At 40.2% G+C, this 20,769-nt stretch overlaps 1 protein-coding gene across 1 annotated transcript in view; it reads right to left on the bottom strand.

Annotated features, from left to right (window-relative positions):
* The window catches only part of LOC140931034 (uncharacterized), an 81,529-nt gene extending 60,760 nt beyond the window's left edge, over positions 1-20,769 (bottom strand). Inside the window, exons 1-2 of the mRNA XM_073380775.1 lie at positions 20,578-20,769; positions 13,671-13,928 (exon numbers count right to left, since the gene is read on the bottom strand). Of these exons, the coding sequence (XP_073236876.1) occupies positions 13,671-13,928; positions 20,578-20,668 (349 nt within the window). The 5' untranslated portion in view covers positions 20,669-20,769. The remainder of the gene's footprint in view (positions 1-13,670; positions 13,929-20,577) is intronic.

Genomic DNA, 20,769 nt, shown 5'->3' with positions numbered 1-20,769 from the left:
TCGGGTTGACACGAATCCTAACCCTAACATAACCCTAACACTAAGCCTAAAACAGTATTCTTTAAAAAAAGAGATAGACCCCGACCTCGGCCCCTGCCGCGACCCCGCGTTTTACTGACACACGGTAATTACTTTTGAATTGCCATAACAGTCCAGCGACTCAGGGGCCGACTCAGGGTGGTTCTGTTTTCTTCCACTGCTTCGTATGATTTGAAAAGCGATAAGATCTGGATACTATTTTCAGATTTGGTTGGTAATTCAGAGGCAGATCCGGGGGCGGGGCCCGGGGGGCCCGGGCCTCCCCGTTTTTTTAGGACCAAACTGAGGCCTGAAAGGGCGAAAAAAAAAACTAAGACCGCCCCCCCCCCTTATGTAAGGGTCTGGATGACCGCCCCCCCCCTTATCTGAAGGTCTGGATTCGCCACTGCAATCAGTCCCATTGCAACACTATACTTAGTGACCAACCCTTAACATCACTGACCTGTTGAAGTTGAGTTTGAAGTCTTTTGTGACGATGGTGTCGAAGAACCTGCAAATAAGGTTGGTAAAGGGGAGACCTCCTCAACATATTACTTTCATTGATACAAAAAAAGGAAATTTCAAATGAAAAGAGAAACAAATACGATTACTAATATAGGTAAACATATGAGTTACGGTTTTGGTTCTTATATACCTGTATATGCGGGTGTTTAATGTAGTTGACACTACAACGTCCCTTTTTCTTTTTTTTTTGGTCAGTTGTATTCTTTGCCTTTGTATGACTCTTGTGTAGCTCCTTGAAATTTACAGATTCATATTGATGTTTTATTGGGGAGATAAAAACAGAAAATGCAAGATTCCATGCACTGATTCAAGTCGATTTACGCTCCTTGATCAAAACACTCACACTTTCAAGAATTCTTTTAACTATAAGGAAAGATTTTATTAGAAGGTGTAACTTCCTTTATTCCTCTTGCACGTTTCACATGCATTTCATTTTAACAGCCGGAGAAAGAATTTGGAAATGAATAGGGAAATTTGTAAAGAGAAATACGACAGCACAGAAATGAATTGTAGGCAAATTTCTTTAATTGTGCATCGTTCTGCTAATAAGCTGGCTTGATTCAAGCGTTCACTTAATGCAACTTGGTTGTTTTTAGACTGAGCCTCTCAATAATTTCCCCACAGTGATTTGTGTCTGTAAAATCGTTTCCAATCGAAGATTTACTTGTATCGATTGCATTAGGATGAGTTTCATGTAGTGAGGGAGCGCTAATCCAAAAGAAGATTTGTGAATGATAAACATGTGTCTGGCAAGCCCTCCAATTGCTTATACACTGTTATTCGCCTCTCAATGTTTTCTCTTTCGTGGTCTGAGTTTATGACGCTTGTTTAAGAGAACAAAATGAGACAAAGAAATGTAAATTGCATTTTTTAATAGCTTCAAAACAGCTGCTTCACAGAATGTCACTGAACCGACGAAACGCAAAACAGTAGAAGTATAAAGGTGCAGTAAATGTCACAAAATCAACCCAAGCAGTCCCTTCGGGCATTTTCTGTTTTACGCAATCCCTAACCATTTCGTACTTGAGGGAGTTCAGGGGTGAAACGTCATAATTACCCAACGATTCCATGCGGTCCCTGTTTTTAACAAATCGAGTGTTTTTTCTAGCATTCTTGCTGCATATTTCCGATTGTAAGTAATATGATCAACATATTTCTAACACCGATTTGATATCAAATGTAATCTGTTTTACAGGTGCTTCGCCGATAACAGTGCGAAAAATCTCAACCCGTGAGAGCCCCCGAGTTCGAATAACTTTGACTCGCAATTAGGCTTGATTACCAGCCGCTGTTTGGGAAATAAGCCCCCAAAAAGTCCCTTCTCGGGGAGGAACATTAGAGCAGACCCAAGAGTGGGCGTTAATAGAACAAACTCGCAGTTATTCCAAGAAAATGCATATACTGATGTCGTGCTGACCTGTTTCGCCGACGCGTCTGCTGGCATAGTTCTATTTGCTGACCCGTAAACATTGCATGCCTTGAAGAAAAACATGAATTCAAGGAACTGTTGGATGCCATCAGCACAGCAAAGGAAGGTAAAGCCCTTGGAAGGTATGGTATACCTGCGGAAATCCCGAAACATACATGGCGGTATGAAACTCGCCACAAGGATTTTCTCAGGCGTGAGAAATTCTGTTCCAAAGCCTGGTTCAAACAAGAACACACAACAGCCAATTTTCCATGTGCTCAGGGAACTTTTTACTTGACTAGTATCAGTCCCCAACGCAGGGGTATCACCTGGCGCTTACAAAGAGCTCCGGATCCTCAGCTCCTTTCTTTAGGACTATGGTTGGTCAGCGACGTTCAATGGACACAGTCCTTTTATTGGGTGGATAAGCATCTGGCCACTTATACTCACTTGCACAACGCGTACCTGTCCATCCTGATGCGGAAAAACTACCACCGACCGATTGGAGCACTTTGATCGACAACAAACACGACATCCCCAACGTTGAGGTTGTCCGTCGCCTCCCTCCATTTCCTTTGGGTATTAAGTGTTGCGAGAAATTCTTCTCTCCGGTGCCTCCAGAACAGCTTTACCAGGTAAAGAATCAGTATCCAACGGCTCCTGAGATCAAAGAGGGTCTCAATGGGATGGTGGCTTTTACGGTTATCGTCTAAAATTTTGGCTCTTTTACGGCTGTCAGTTAATTTTTTCAGTTACAGTTAACAAAAAAGTTAACATTAATTTCTTTTGTTTCAAAGAGTAAAATATTAATAAACCTGGTTTTTTCTATCTTTAAAGCAAAATTAAGGTCTTGGAATTGTTGTTTATCGACAATGTGTTCTACGAACAGTGACATCTCTGCGTGTTGTTTCACTAGTATTTCGAGGACACGACCTCACAAATCACAAACAATAATCCCCAGCAAGAAGCCAGATTTTCGCCATGGAAAAAACTTGGTTCTTCGAGAGAGCGGCGGAAATGGAGCCTAGGTCTTTGTCAACACCTAAAGTCAAAGTAGCCGTGAAATTAAAAAAAACGAGACCATAAGTGAGCTTAGCACCTTCCTTAAAATTAACAAATCTAGGGAACAATTTCTTTTACGGTTAACTCTTTTTTACCCTATTTACGGCTAACGATTAAAATTTTTCAATTTTTACGGCTATCGACTAAATTTTTGGCCGTTTTACGCCTATCGGTTAACGCCATTGAGGCCCTCATCAAACGCCAATTCATTGAGGTTCTAGGTGTACGTCTGACTAATGTCCAATACTCAGTTGGCGCCAAAAGTCTCGTAAGTCTCTTCACTATATGGGGTTAGGCGTCTGATCAATCTTTGATGCTCTGTTGGCGACAAAAGTCTTGTACATGTCTTCACTGTCGAGGGTTAGGCGTCTGATAAATCTTTGTTAGTAAAATCCAGCTAGTGGTCTATTATCAATGTTGCGTTCTGTTTGGTTGAGCTACTACTAGGCTATATGTTATAGCCCACTAGTAGCGAAAGGCGCCGGCTTTTTGGCGCAAAAAAGGATTAAGTCTAGCTTTAACTAGCTAAAGTTGTTTTGTCTCGATATTTTTTTACCAACTAGTTGGATTTTACTAAAACAATTATTCCTCTCGCCCTCATGGGCAATTGATTCAGAGCCCATTCGGGATCGAGGAATAATTGTTAAATATTTTGCTGGCGACGGAAGTCCAAGACCTCCTTGAATGAGTCTGGATCCAGAAAAAGCCGACACCCTTACTATCTGTTCAGAGTGTACAGCTCACGAAGGGAAGCTCTAACAACTCTTGCACATTTCTTTCTTGCCAAGAGCTCTAACCTGCTTCCCTTCTTCTTCTTGAGCTGCATCTTCATATTTGTGCCCAACGTAAGGTACATCTGCATATGCCAACAGTTACGCGTCTACCATTGTATGAATGGATGTGTAACAACAATTTTCTCAGCAATGCGATAGCACCTTGAAAACTGTTCTCTAAACAAATTTTGGTAATTCACTGGACCATTCTTGATACGTCTGCTTTAAGTCATCCTCAGTTTTAAACCCAGTAACCATGTTCCCCAGCTAGATATCCATCCTTCCTGGGTAAAAAAGTATAGAAAATTTCTTTATGAACCTTCGCTTGGTATAGACAACATCCTGCAAGGGATTCAACTTGAAGTTTAACACATCCGTCTCTGCATCTTATTGCTTTCCTTATGCTTTCATGCAAGGTAGTTCTAGTCTGTTACTATACCTAGACCACATTTTGAAGCCTGCCTTGCCAAGTGGCTCCCTAAGCTATTCTCGAGCTTTAATCGCTTCATCGTTAGTGCTCAATGAAGTCATATGTCACCCACGTACACCTGTACTAGGATTATGGCTATTGTTAGCGGGTGGTCATTTCTGTTATCTTCCGCATGTTGTCGCACAACGTACTGGGCAAGATAAAGTGAGACGCGGTCATCGAACATCAAGCTCATTGCTTCATAGACTTCTGCAAGTCTAGAGAGGTGTAACCTCCACCCCCACAGGAAGGGGTGGTACCCTCTGTCTTTCCTTGCCATGGTAACTTGTGAGAAAATTTCCGTCAGATCTGCTACAAGGGCCACAAGATAACTGCGGAAACGCAATAGCGCATAAAAAAACATCTTGCTCAGCTTTGGTCCAGCCAACATGCAATTATGGCTCATTCCTCCGTATATGGTTACTGAATAGTAGACTATCTTCACTTTCGTAGTTTCTTTGTCTTCTCTCACTACATGAAAATGAGGTGGGTACCAACTGGATGTAATTCGGATGTAACCCTTGGATTCATTCTTTTATACCTTGGCTTCTAACACCAGGCAGTATTTCTCAGCAACCTCCAGCCTTGGCTGAAGGTGTTTCTCAAGAGATAAGTCGGTCTTGAGCAGTCTTTCTCTTTGAACGCAACGGCGTATCATCGTCCTTCCATGGAATTGCCACTTCAGAATCCCTCAAAACAACGCCTTGATTGTGCCTCTTTGCGCGCAGCAAGCACCTCCTCCGCTGTCAAGCGCTTGTTTTGATCAGCAATTCCCACAACGTCTCCGTCCCACATCTTCTGCATTAGCTCATCGGTCCTCATTTCTGGAGTAAAGGTCGCATTGTATATGTGTAAACATGGCAAGCCTCATGACACCCGTTTGCTTCATACGAGACATTTCCAACCATTGTCTATGCGAGTGGTTTTCTTTACCCTTACAGGCTCCCCCAGATGTCCTTTGTGATACTCAAGTGGTAAAATGAGTTCCTCATAATGATCACTTCTAAATCAACTTCTATATGTTGAACTGGCTTCATGATCTCCAGGTCGCGATTAGGATCTAATTTCTTGCATTGACGGACCAATCAATTGCTTTCATTTCACAAATTTCCACAAAAAATAATAGCTTCCTGTTGCTCCAATTCATACCCTCAAGGCTGGCGGGCAGTTACAGTTTTGCTATCCGTTACATTCGACTTCGCTCCAAAAGCAGCAACACAGAGTGCGTTCAAACCCAGTAAAATATATCAGCGATCTCCTCTTGAGGAAGGACGACCCAGACTCATTATCAATATGGTGTGTATCATCTGCAGCGCTACCGTTTCAGGGCGTGGTACACTTACCGGTTCAAGTCTTCAGAACCTCAACAGATCGTGTGATTAGTTGGTACTTCAGGTGATGACGTCTCTCCTGTGCCTTCTTGCGAGGATTGGAATGTCTCAGCCGACGATGTCCTCTACTGTAGCATCTAAAGCACAAACCCAACTTCTCTTATAACTGATTACCATCGTTCACTTACAGTTGATTCTTCCAGGTTTCATACAATGTCAGTACATGTTTTTCTTAGCTCAAAAAACATTACATGAGTCTTCTCGTGTTCTTTCTCCTGAGCCACTTCGATTTTTTTGAATTTGACTTTGGTTTCTCTTGTCAGGATTCTCTATATTACTGGAACAACCAAAGGCTATCACTTCGACTTGACTCTCGGTTTTAGCCACTCATCTAGGTCGCTAAGGTCAACTTATTTGGGCTGTAGCTTTAACTTTTGCCTGCTTCACCTTACTGTAATTTTTGGAGGTAGCTTTGCAAAAATCTGCTGCATATTAGTTGCTGGTCTAAAGCCTGCTCCATGAATGTTCTAACAATGTTGCTCGAGTTGTCAAATTGTTTTCATGCTGATCTGCTGATATCTCCAGGAACTTATTGATCAGTGACTTTGAAAAGTAGAGCTGGGTTTCCAAATCGTTCAGTCAGCTTTTCGTACTATTGCACAAAAGACTTATCTTTTGGACGTTTAGGGGATAACAAATTTCGCGGCACGCCATATGCATCTGCTCCGATAAACGCTATAAACGTAGCAACTTTGTAATCCGTCTTGACATAATTTGCCGCAAAATACAATTCCACTCTTTCGATACAACTTGTAATATCTTCTTTACTGTCCACATATATACTCTCCAACATGACCTACAAGCGCCATCCTCGTCGCCCAAACTTGTAATATTCCGGTCTTAAACAACAACACGAAACGAACCATTTGCTAGTCATTCTTTTAATGCAACTGCGTATGTGTAAAACCTGCCCTAAAATATAAGCGGTCTAGAACCTAATACTGATTACTCAACCCAGATGCTGGATTCTGATTCGGCTATTGTATCATGTGAAACGATTTTGCAGATAAAGGAGGGTGTTACGATTCGCCGTCCCCTGCATGGGTATCGCGACAGAGTTGCTGTCTGGCACCTAAGTTGTAATAAATAGCCGCAAGAGTAGAAATTTCAGCTATTATACTCCTACATGAGAAATTCCTGCAATTCGATTGGCTTAGAGCAGTGGTATTTCCGCTAAATTTGAAATACCTACATGTGAAAATTACAAAACCTTTTGCGGGTAGTAGTATAAACAAATAATAGCATGAGTTGTACGATATATTTGGCATAAATACCACTATATTTCAAAATTATCTCAAATTTCACTCGCCTGAGGCTTGTGAAATTACCTAGAAGAATTTCGAAATATCACTTGTGGTATTTATGCCAAAGATCACTACAAATTATGCTATTATCTATACTAATTTACGCTATAATTATTTCAAAAACAGAAGTAAACTTTACCCTTCTATTGCGCTATCCGTTTAAAAGGAAATTTCAAGTGCAAGGATTAATGGTATTCGCTGTCTACCTGATTCGGTAGAGTACGACTTTTTCTATCCTATTCACAGACCTGAAGGCGGATGACTTAAAACAATAGCAACAACAAATATATCAAAAACTCATGCACGAACGTATAAGTTCAGACCCTTTACCAAAACGGCGCAAAACCTTTGCCTGATTCGGACCCAGATGGTTTTAAACAATTCGCTTACAAAGGAAGTACCCTCTCAGTGGAACAAATGAGCTGTGACGTCATGGTTTGCTGGTTCATTTTGATAATTTTGCCAAATATGTCCCTATTCTCAATGGAACTCAGCGTAAGGTAAGAAATCACTTGAAAATGACAAAATCACTGCTTCATGTCAAACACATTAATTGTCCCCCAAACATTATTTGAAAAGTTACAGATAAAAAAAAGACTTTTGAAAAACTTTTAGGCTATTTGGGTTTTCAAAAACCTCGGTGTTAACGTAGTAAAAGACCTATTCAAGGAATTTTTATATTTAATCTAGCTGACAAAAGTAGAAAAACCGTAAACGCCCAACAGGAAGCACAAAAGTACGCTCTTTGTTCGAGTTTTTATAAGTTTTTTACCGACCGCCGTACTGCAATGATCAAAGGGTTAACAGTTTAACTGCTACCCTGACCGATTTAATGCTCATTCAAGGACATTTAAGAAAACAGTCGCCATATATAGAAGTAAGTGAACTGTATGTTACCACACATACCCAACAAAAATTTACCCATGTAACCCCCCCTCCTGCCCGGGGGGGGTTTGAGCGGTTATTTTTATGTTTCACCCAATTTGGTGGCGTTTTCCACTTTTTGAACTTTGATAAATTTCGTGACACAAGACCTTTAGATATCACAGGAGCATCAGTACCTTCTGAAGGATGAAATACTTTCAACTGGATAATTGAAGACCTGGAAAAGCTGGGGTAGTCATTCTCGCAGAGCCACTGACATTTATACTTTCCTTCGTCTACTTCAGTAACGTTAATAATGGTGACAATGAAATCTGTTTTGCATCGGGTGTTGGTTTTCCTTTCTTGTATATCATACTTTTCACCAGATTTTAATTCCCCTGAGCTGTTGTTAAAATACCACTGTAGAGAATTGTCATAACAGTCGCTTGGCCTAACACCTGCTTCGCACTTTAAACTGACATTGGAGTAGGCTGTCACCGAAACCTGGGGAGAAGAAATATGCGGAGCTCCAGGCAACAGACCTGTATTAGATGATAAGAAGATATGATGAGCAAATATTATTTGAAAATCGTTACCATTTTTTTGTGCAACCGTAGAGGGTAACATTCTTACTCTTACCCTCCCCTCCTGAGTATATGTGACAATATATGGGGAATCACAACGCTTTGGAGTTTTTACGTGTTGATTTTGTTTATCCCACTGGGTTCCTCCTTTGCGACTTGGCTCGTCACGCCGACTTTAGAGACGCTCTAACGATCGGTTGATCGGATGAATCCCACTTCTCTTACCTCCCACCAATATGACCTGCGCCACTAAGGGTTGATTTCAATAGCTATTCGGCGTCTCGTTTTCTCTTTTTAAGGGACTGTTCGTTATTTATGCCTAGGGGGGGGCCGGTGTTTAGAGTGGGGGGGGGGGTAAAATTTTCAAAATCAATGAAAAAGGGGGGGTGTTTTTTTAAAATACAAATAAGGGAGGGGGGTAAGCTTTCAGAAACTGTTGTTTCAACACTTGTGTAGCCGTTTTGCAGACATATTTAAAAAGTTGAACTCTGTATCGAGAATTCTATTTTAATACAACGCGCCTGGTCTTTATAGTTTGAAAAGCCAAGAAAACGTGACGTGGAGTAGCGTTATTTAAAGATTCCAATATATATTACCTTATTAGGTCCCTTTACATGCAATCTGATATTTAATAATAGCATTGTTTATAATTTTTGTCTCCAGTTTCAGAAGTACCTCCTCGTGGTTCAATCCTTGCAATGAGCTCCTTACAAGCTTTCCTACTGTTGACTTCTCTCTTAAATCTGATCTTTTCTGGGCCCAAGTTAACACCGGCGCTGCAAATTCGCTTTCCTCATTTAGAGCCCTCATACTGTACGATCACAAATGACCTTGCCAGGAGCCCATCAAATGGAGCCTCCATCTCCCATACAAGCCCTTGGAGTCAACCCTTTCCCGAGTAGATTTATAATTAGAACGGTTCTCAGGGGAGACTTCGCGCGCCGACAGTGGGAAGAGCCAATCACAACGACGAAATGACACTGCTATTGTACTTCAACAAACAGCAGGAAATTCGGTGTTGACAGGCCAAACACAATCGTAAACTAGTGAAACGTGACTTTAGCGTTTTCATCCCTCTGAGATTTTCTTTCTTTTCTTTCTAGCGGTTAGATTATACTGTGGAGAGTTTTAAACTCTGACTATGTTAATCTTAATTTTGGTTGATTGTCTCACATTAAGAGGCCATGAAGCTGGTCTGTTACATGCGTAATGATTAACTACTACCTGCAGTCTGTAGTTCTGACGGGATTCGTTTTCTTTAGCCAATTTTTTTGAGCGTTAAGGTTCTTATTTCGGCTAAATGACTCGATATTAATCAAATTTCTAGTGTTTTAAGGTTTTTTTTTTCCGAAATGCGTTTATCTGAATAAATACTTTTAGTCCCTGTGGTTGTTTTGTCCGTCAGCGAGTGTGATGATTCCCTGCTATGTTTTGTAACGCTGGGCCCAGCCATTGTTTTCTCACAAAAAAAGTGATCTACAGATGCGAATTCGAAGGAAAGAATTGGCCTAAACTTCTACATTAATTGCTGAGAATTGTCCTGTTAGTCAGTCATAATTCTTTTGGCGCAGATACAATCCATTTTGTTTTTCTTGAGATAAGAGGGTCTTTGTGAGCGCGATGTCACAAATTCCTCCGTTAGCAAATTACTTTTGAGTTAGCTTGACGGTCGAGCAACTGTTGTCTTCTGTTCAACTTTTCGAGTGCCAGTTTTATAAGGCAACTCTCATGGTGATACAAGAAAAGACTGCAATTTCTCAGATTTCGGAACTGAAGCATTCCTCCTTAGTTGCTACTTAGGTCATCGCACGCGGTGCTTAACTGGCGAAATCCACTCCACGGTGATGACAAAAATCAAATGGTCCTGCCACTTTTTCGGCGCTGATCATCGAAAAGTTCCAACACGTCCACAGAACGCTTAATCGTCGACTGTTTTCAAGGTGCATGCTTCAATGTGGGATGTATGACGGGAAAAAAAAAAACACTCGCAAAGATAAGAAGATAACCTTTCCGTGATCCTCAGTTCGCTGCCTTTGTCCCATCGCTTCATGCTCAGTCTCAGTCGGGTAATTCATTAACTTTTGTTTCATGGCTCCCAGGTCCCAGCGGCTGTAAAATTGTAAAAATGGACGTATAGTACAAAAGGAAAACGGTCGAAGGACGGGCTTCTGAGTTCGACTTCATCCAACTTCATTTTTTTCACGGTGACATACGAGACTCACGGAAATATGACACTTTTCGCGGGAAACAAGCCGTTCTATTTATAAATCTACTCGGGAAAGGGTTGACTCAAGAAATTAATGGAGATGGAGGCTCCATTTGATGGGCTCCTGCCTTGCAATGGATTTTGGTTTATCGGCAACCGGCCAGAACACGTGTTGTACGCAATTTCGCAATCGGAGGCACGTCGCGTCCTGAGGGGAGGGGGGTGGGGGTAGGGGGTCACATTTTGGGCCTGTCACATAAACGGGGGGGGGGGGGGGGGTAGTTTTTTAAAATACCCACTTCCGGGGAGGGGTAAATTTTTCATATGCCTGAATTGTTTGAAAATCACCGACCCCCCCTTAGGCATAAATAACGAACAGTCCCTAACAACCACATAAACCTTTGCATTGGAATCTTGATGTAACGAACAGCTGAACGAAGACCCAAAGGACTAGCAAAATATGTTCACTATAAAGAGGTTTAAATTGTTATATCGAGGTTACTTTTATTTATTGTACAGTCAAACCCCGCTCCAGTATGGAAACCCGTTCAATACAGACATCTCATTGTTACGGACAGTTTGCTTTGTCCCTGGGGAAAGAAAGCCCTTTCATTTTCTACCCGCTTAATAAGGTCACCCCGTTGATACGGACTCTTTCTCAGTACGGCCCCTTCAGTGTCGGGATTTGTGGGGTTTGACTGTAATATTTCTGGGGAGGAGAATATCGCTTATTATTAAAAATTGAGTCATTGGAAAATGCAATTCTAGATCTCTGATTGGCTTAGCCATCATGGTATATGAGCCGTTATACCATGCTCTTCAAATATGGTAAATGTACGCGTCTGTTCAAAATTAAAAACAAGATGAAAATCGGTTGGTTTACAAATAAAGTCGGGAAGAATTCTCGATATTTTTTGGGCGTTTTTAATAGAATAATTATCACTCGGTACTCGCGCTTGTTGGTTATGAGATGATTATAGCCAACTCGGTGCTACGCGCCTCGTTGGTTACCTACCATCTCATATCTAACGCACACTCGTGGAATAAGTGGAATAATTGTTAAATACACCGAGGACTTCGTTATATAGAGGTTCTACTGTATTTCAGGTGAGAACACTCCCCTCTCATTAATGACTGTCCTCTGCTTGATTCCTCAGGCAACATCATATGTGGCCGGCCGAGTTGAGTTTTGTTGCTTCTCACCCTTATTTCGCCATTGCCACCAAAACAACACATCATTTCCACGTTAATCCCGCCAGCTGCGCAGGGTAAATTTGAGCCAGAATGGCAGACAAAGAACCACTTTGTGGATGAGATAGCGCCACTAAATCGTTATTTATTTCTTTACTCATTTACTTATTTACTTATCCCTTGTGACCCGAGGGGTAAACAAATAAAAATTCCAGCGTCCATTTAGTCTGAATGGAGGAGGAAGGTGGCACGAAATTGTCAGTTATATTTGTTTAAATTCAGTTAGGAATAAGTTAATCTGTTATTTGAAATATGAAACACCCAATATTTAATTCCGTCTAGATGAAAAGAGAAGGAGCTGTCCCTCTTAGTCTAAATGGGATACTTTCCATTGCTTACAGGAGAAACATGGTATTATGTTTTTATGAACCTGCTTCAAAGGAGGTAGTTTTGCGCATCCGTGTGTAGTATTAGAAATAAGAAATTAAATGACTCACAGCGATAATCCAGGTCAATATATCCTGATTTTTTAGTCGACCAGCCGGTAATGTTGTTCATTCCAGTGCATTTGTAAGCCCCTGCTTGTTTTTCTTGGATATTAGCATTACGGAGAAGGGAACGTAAGGTATCCTTTCCATCCAGCTGCTCTGAGATGTGAAAACCTTCAGATCCGTTGATGATTTGTTTGTTATCTGGATTGTACCAAACTACACGAGGACGAGGCCATCCCTTGAAGGTACACTTCAGTTTCATTTCTCTCGTGTCAGGATAGTAGTCAACGGGAGAACTTGTCTTAGATACTCTCTGAACTGGAACTGAGAAGGAATTCGTCGTCTTAATTTCAAAGCTCGTAAGTCATGCACCCAAACATTTAAACTAGGGAGCTTAAGTGACCAACTCGAAAGCCTAAGCTCCTTTAGCCACTGCGCACATTTCACCTTTGATCAGGATTTATGTAATTTGCTGGTTTTCTTCTTCGATTCTTGTTTTTGTAATATATTTGTAATTTTTATAGCAACCTCTTGAATTAGTGCAAAAAAAAAATCAAAATCTGAAAAGTGAAAATCTGAACCATGAAAACAACACTTGCTGCACGTGCGTCAAGCTTCTTAGTACATTACTTTGACGTTGACTGCACGACTATCAAGTGAAACCTCCTAATACGACGTTTTATAAAGAAAGTAAACATACGACGACGAATTCTCGTTTTTCTTTCTGATACTGATTAAAGTCCTTAAGAATTCAACTCCAAGAGAAATCGCCTACATTTGACAAATTAAGCAGCTCCAAATAGACGCGACAACATTTGAAATGAGGCAAATTTAATTTTTTAGCGACATTTTCACTGCCGTCGTCGTCGTCATTGCTTAGCTCACGATTTTTAAGATACCTACAGTCATCTCTCTCACCGACACCTTCCAACCAACCATGTTTTACTCCATGCCTTGTTCATTTTAAATAGGCCCTTTGCAGTAAGTCACTTTTGTGGCACAAACCTGCCATGCTGGAGAGCGAGGCCCTGCGCAATGAGTCAAGCCAAACAAAAAGCTAACATCTTTGAAAATGATTCCTTTGTTTGTTGTTTGTCATGTCCCTTTCCCCTCGAGCATGGCATGAGCAACTAGAGTTCAGCGGTGAACGATGTTCAAGTGAGGAGATTTAGCTGGCTATAACTTCAACCGTTTTTACGCTCAATCCAACCGTAAATTTTGCCTCAGCTGAGCTTGAATCTGCCTAAAACCTGTTACTAGGCATTCATAGGATTCGTTTTAATCCATTTAAAAAATAAGGCACACACAAAAACTGATGGACGCATTATGATATTTTTCTCCCCATCAATTTAATATAGACAAGGCAAAAGAAGAACATACTCACTGGCGTATTTTATAGAAAAACATTCACGTGGCTGACTTATATTCTTTGAATCGTTTTGTTGTAAGAACAGACCGGCCTTAGTGGCATTCAGGTGTTTTTCAAGGTCCTGCCAGGTCATGTCTTGTACTTTTCCCCCATTCTTAATCGAGCAGTTCAAAGTCACTTTAGAGTCTTTGGGCGTTACTGTTATCGTCTGAAAAGGCGGTTGGCATTTCTGTGCACTTATTTCACAGTCTAGGTTCCCTGTGGGTGACACATCTATGGCGTAAAAAAGGAAAGAGTAAAAAGGGAAATTCTTTATTTCATCAAACATTTGAAATTTCGGTTTCTGGGAAACTGCCCACCTACCCCTCCCCTAAGTCATCTTTTTGCCCTAAGCGAGAAGTAAGTGTTAATGTTAGCTTAGGGGAGGGGTAGGTAGGCAGTTTCCCAGAAGCCTAAATTGATCCAAACATTCATTAACTAACACAAACCTCTTCATGAACTCTTGACAAACCTACTACAGGCCAGGCACCCAACCTACTATCCGAGTGGAAGTCACTATCCCAGCCCATGTATGTTTTTTGGTTGGTTATTGTTCTTTGGTAAAGTAATGGGCTTCTTAAAAGATAGCTTTGCAATGGCTGATTTGACACTCAGTCTTATCAGCAAATGATCGTAATAATTAATCCTACTGATGGTTGAAAATAAGCAATGATTATTATATTTAAAAGGAATCAATAATTCAAGTAGCTTTGACAATACTGTAGTACTTTGTTATAGTAATGCAAGTAAAACTTACTGTTGTTGTTGATCGGAACTATTTTCGTCATGATCATATCAGTAATAAATTAAACATTAATAAATTATTTGGTTTTCTTAATTTCGGAGGCATCATACACTGATGTTGTTTTAGTCAAGGCAAGAATTCACGAAACAACAAGGAATTAGCTTCTGAATTGAAAACAAAATTTTTTTCGCGTATGAACGCTCCACGGAAAAATCGTGAACCATCGCAGTCCTTTGATCGCCTATAATGTACATGTAGCCGAATTTTGGAAAACATTTCTCAAAAAGGCCTAGAATATCCCCAGCGGTGAGAATTTTCATAGGAGACTTGCCGTCTTGGTTGGTCTCATCGTCAAGCTCAGACCCTGAGCTAATTATATATTACTGATCACTGTGTCCCTATAATATACATAATTTGTATATATGTTTTGATATAGATTAGGTTAGTTTAAGGTGGCTCCGTAATTAATATCAAAGCATTTTGCTGTGACAAATTTTCCGTCATAACTTTTTCGATTTTAACGCGATGGCTGCGAAACTTTGCAAAGAACAAGAGATGTCCTTCGGCAATGATACGAAATATTCCGATTTCATTGATGGTAAATATTTCTTGAGAAATTTGCGCTTAAAAGGACCCTAATGTTCAAAGAAAATCGCGTCTAGTAAAAAATTTTGCTGATATTTTTTACTGAAATTTCTGGTATCGGCTTTAATTGATATAATAAATATGCCAGAGGAATTTCAGAAAAATCGTTGGAGCATAAGTCCGTAAATAAAAGTCGCACAAAATTCAGCTGCGAAATTGTTTTGGAATTTCAAAAATAAATTACTATCAGGAAGAAGGAGACACCAGTTTGAATTTTCGGGAGAAGTAAATTCAACGTTTACTAATTCTTAAAACAAAAGCCGATTTCCTATCGTGCTATTCTTTAAAAGGTACTTTTTAGTTTTAGAAGCCCTATAAATTGCTCCAAACCTTGCTCGGAAGTAGAATTACTTGTTCTTCGACAGTTTAAAATATCCCTTGGCAGTTTTGGCTCAAACTCCTGCTGCATACATTTTGATGTATTGCAAAGCGACGTCTACTGCTGTTTGTTGCTTCCAACTTAGGAAAAAAGTATTGAGATTGGACGCTACCTCTTATCAGAGCTCAGATAGAACTGTCCAGCACCTTTGTTTATGACTACAAAATGAGCACGAGCGGCAGTTCGGCGAGGAATTTGCACCTCACCCAGGGGGGACGAACGACAATGATGACCATGTCTGTGAACCGAATAACATCACAGTGCAATATAAAATTATCGCAAAAATACTGCCCGTGAATAAATTTACAGCTCTGAAATTTTTGTCACTCCTTCCTTCAATGAATGGGTATTTTTTTCTTGATTATTATGTTTTGCTCTGCAATACATGTTTTTACAGATCGGTTCACAGACATGGGCATCATTGTCATTCGTCCCCCCTGGCTGAGGTGCGAATTCCTCGCAGAGCTGCCGCTCGTGCTCATTTTCTGGTCATAAACAAAGGTGCTCGACAGTTCTATCTGAGCTTCGATACAAGGTAGCTTATAATCCCAATACCTTTTTCCTGAATTGGAAACAACGTACAGCAGGAAAAGCCGTTGAGGATGCATTGCAATACATCAAAATGTATGTAGCAGGAGTTTGAACCAAAACTGCTAAGGGATATTTTAAAAATGTCGAGGAACAATTTATTCGACGTCAGAGCAAAGTTTGGAGCAATTCATAGTGCTTCTAAAACTGAAAAGTACCTTCTAAAGAATAACACGATAGGCAATCGGCTTCTGTTTTCAGAATTAGCAAACACTGAATTTACTTGTCCCGAAAATTGAAACTGGTGTCTCCTTCTTCCTGATAGTAGTTTATTTTTGAAATTCCAAAACAATTTTACAGCTGAATTTTGAGCAACTTTTAGTTACGGACTTCTGCTCCAACGATTTTTCTAAAATTCCTCTGGCATATTTATTATATCAATTAAAGCCGATACCAGAAATTTCAGTAAAAAATATCAGCAAAATTTTTTACTAGACGCGATTTTCTTTGAACATTAGGGTCCTTTTAAGCGCAAATTTCTCAAGAAATATTTACTATCAATGAAATCGGAATATTTCGTATTATTGCCGAATGATATCTGTTGTTCTTTGCAAAGTTTCGCAGCCATCGCGTTAAAATCGAAAAAGTTGTGGCGGAAAATTTGTCACAGCTAAATGCTCTTGTATTCATTACGGAGCCACCTTAATTTTTAAACACACGACCCCACAAGCTTTTATTGCTTTAAAAATTATTGTGTTTAATTAAAGATTATGTATATATGTATGTAACAGGTGTTGGGAACGTAGTGAAAAAATAAGAGAAGAGGCGAGGTGAATATTCAGAGTGAGGATTGGGATTTAGTGTACCAAACTCTCTCAGCCAACCGTTCTAGCACGATGTTCGATATGTCTGTGAGCGACTTGTTACAGCTGCCATTTATACTATGCCGGATACTCCCTTTTTATACCTATCCGGTATAGTGACGACAGAACCTTGCCCTTTTTCATCACTAACATAGTCTCCGTTGCAGTTCCCACCGAAATCATCAAAGACTTCCTTGTTAACTGATGTTGAATGAGGCGGATATACGCAGTAGATCTTCTTTTAATTTGAGTTGCTATACAAACTGTATTGTTTACATTTGTTTTGTTGTTCTGATCATTTTTAACGAATTGCAGATGAATTGAGCTTAACATGCAACGAGCAATTCCACGTCGAGGCTGTAAGATTACATTCTACATTTTAGCGCGTTGAGAAGTTAATTAGTCTAAACGGTTCCCCACCAAAGAAAACAAACTAACAAATCAACAAAGAAGCAAAATACAACCACGTATGCGGAGTCCCCCCCCCCCCCCCCCCCCCCACCCGGGGTTCCAACACCTACTCTCCATTGTCAGTGTATATACAACGCTCTGATTAAATATCGATTCGATTATTGTTATTGTTATTGTTATTATTGTCTGGGGTAATTGTGATAAAACTTTATTTGACAGGCTACAGAAGCTTCAGAACCGTGCTGCTCGTGTTCTAACCTTTTCTACATGTGATGCTAATGCCGACCGCTTATCTAGGCAACTTAATTGGAAAGACTTGAGCACTCAGTGTCAAATACAAAAAGCCTTAATGGTGAACAAAGATTTAAATTATCTTGTTCCAAGATATTTATCCTCTAAATTTGTTAAACGATATAAAACACACTTCTCCCTGAGGGACTCTGTTTTAACAAACTAATTGTCCCGTTCCCGCGAGCAACAGTATAGGTATGGGGAATTGTTCTGGCTTGGGACAAGCCCAAACCAGACGAAGAGTCTGGAGGGGGCCTATAGTAGAGTGCAAGGGGTGGGCCCAACGTGGCCCTTTATATTCATAATTTACATATCCTCAGGACATTTTATTAATATATGCAAATGACTTTGCATAGCTTCAGTTATTGCTCTGAAATCGCACGAAAACGCTTGCTACGCAGGCTATTCCAAGATCCATGTTTCAGCTAGATAATTGGATTACTATAAGCGACAAATAAGTATTCGAATTTCTGATTCGAGATAGGAGCTAAGGTGAATACAGCTATTTCAAGAAAGGTTGTCGGAAAAAGTGCACGCGACAATCCCAAAAGGTATTGTGGGTGATTTCGAGTTCACTGTTTTCCAAAAAAATTTCAAAGAATGGCACGAGAAGCCATGGACGTATGTTTACGAGTGCTAAAAGAAAGCAACAAAAGCAGGTTCGACAGCTACAGTGTCAGGAAAAGGGCATTGATCATATCCCATATTACCTTTCGGGATTGTCGCGGGCACAGTTTTTCCGACAACCTTTCTCGAAATAGCTGTATCCAAAGGAGGCGTTTATTTCCTTATTGAAAGTTCGGTCTCAGCGTTTTATTTTGAGAGATAACAAACCGTATCATAAAATAGCAAAAACGAGAGCATGGCTTGTCCGCCATGTGAAAGAAAAAACAAATGTGTGTGTTTGTACAAACTTACTGGCTCCGCTATCAACCATGCAGTTTTGTAATCACCGGGCCGCACCTCCCCACCCAAGGATATATCGAGTACCCCCCCGGGGGGCAATTCCAGAATATCCTTTTCTACTGTTTCTGTATCGTCATCTTATTTAAAAAGCTACTTGAGGTATATTCTTTCGCACTTTATCAAGACCTAGTTCATCTTCTTTTGACGGTATACTTTCAGCAACGCAATTCATCTTTTGCTTGGAAAGAGGAGGCTGGGGCCCGAGGGGTACTCCCATACATTACCTATACGGGTATGTGCCGCCCAACGGGGTCGTGATTTTGAAGCTCCTTTTCCATTTCAGAGTGCGTTTTCTAGAACGGGATATAATATTTCGAACGCATGAAAGCTCCAGTTTCGTAAGCAGCGATTTGAAATTATTCAAGGACAGATTGCTTTTAAAAATACGGTTCAATGCGTTAACAAGCAAACTGTTATACTCTTGTTGCACCCTAGAACGAAGTATAAAAAATTGGCCCATTTCTAGAACGGGATATCAGTGTTAGGGCGAATTCTAGAACGGGGTATAAAAAGTTGGCCCATTTCTAGAACGGGGTATCAATTTTAGGGGAAATTTTTTTTAGAACGGGGTGGTGCCAATTTGGAGTCCTGGGCGGCACATACCCACCCAAAAAATACCCAAGTGCCGCCCCCCGGGGGCCGGGGCAGTATTTTTAGGGGACATTTATTGGGAGCTAGACGCAAAGTTCGGCTAGCACTCTTAATCCTGGTCTTGTAAAACATAGCCACCTGAATAATTTTTCGTACCCAAACACTGACCCGCATATAACACGATATAGTTCAGTTAGTGTTGCATTTCAAAGCTTATTGACTTCGCGCTGCCAATTCGTTTTGTTGCGGGTCCAAATTAGGTTTAGTCGGAATAGTTCAGAGACTACAGGTAGAACACTGAGGAGAAAAAAGAGAAAACTCAGATAAATTAGCTAAATTGAGGAATTTAAAGCCATTCAAGGCCATTTATCTTATCAAATGAATAATGACATGTGCAAATGTAATTAAATATACGAAAGAAACAAGGGCCCGTTCAGTCGGAATGAATTCCGGAAAGGGAACAAATGGATTTCAGAAATTGTAGCTTATTGAGGCAAAATAAATCGGTATAATAATGCTTTTACAGTTTTCAACGCCAGTCTCATTTTTTGCAGGGATAATTGTTTAAATTTCATATCCTGTAAAATTTATGCATTCGGCTTTTTTAGGATTTCTGATGGCTGTAAAAAAATTCTAAATATAGCGTCACAAAAATAAAGTAAGCAAGTTGATAAAAAAGTCAAGTGGGGGAAGGAAACACATGGTGATATATGTAATATATAAGGTTCCTTTTTATCTTCGGTTTCAGTTTTTTTTCCTTTGCTTGAGGGCATGGTAACGTATTTAATGAATTTAAAACAAAGGAAATTGTCTTTTAAGATAGAACTGAACCATAACACAATTTTACATATGAATTATATCCTATACTTATAAGTACCAGAGTCCCTGTTCTGATTAATATAAGTACAACGCAGCTTAGCATGAATGTATCGTGTAATTAAACTATGATGCAAAGTGGAGGTTGATTGACAAAAACGACATGGAGATGTGGGACACAATCCCGCCTCATGCCTCAGGGTCTCAAAATTCCAGATGAAAGAAATTTGTAAGTGCCTTTTCATGCAGGAAGAAATTCATAATCTGAAATCCTGCATTGTTGGTATCATTACTCACGTAGGTCCATAGACAGCTATTTGGAAGGTATACACAGATCGGTTGCAAAATGGTACTGATTAAAAAGAGCTAAACTTGATTTAACTCACTTGTACGTGTGACCTCGCCTAGCCAGTGAGTTCAGTCTGTTGCCACAGTTGGGATGATTCCCGTGGGTGGCGTGAAAGAAATTGCATTCCCAATTCTCCGTTCAACACAATCTTTTATCGCCAAAATAGCCCCCACTATTTCCCATATTTCAGATGGTGTAGATATTTAAGCCCCTAATAACTCAAATTCTGGGAAATCCGAATTCTTTTGACAAGAGAACGGGAGCCATTTACTGAATTGGAAACAATGATGCATACCAACCTGTATGAAATGCAAGACGTAACATGGAAATGAAAACCAGGCAGCCAAAAGACCTGAACGAGGCAACGTTTCCGTGACTAAATGCTAACATTTTCCCTTGCAAATAGTAACTGTAAGGTGGAAGATACTATATGTGCGTGTACCACAACAAATTTAAATCAACGCCGCGAGCGCGGTGAGAACTTTTTATCT

This window comes from Porites lutea, chromosome 3 (genome assembly GCF_958299795.1).
Source record: "Porites lutea chromosome 3, jaPorLute2.1, whole genome shotgun sequence".
Lineage (NCBI taxonomy): Eukaryota > Metazoa > Cnidaria > Anthozoa > Scleractinia > Poritidae > Porites > Porites lutea.
The sequence above is the reverse complement of the archived record's forward strand: the minus strand, read 5'-3'. Positions and strand labels throughout refer to the sequence as shown.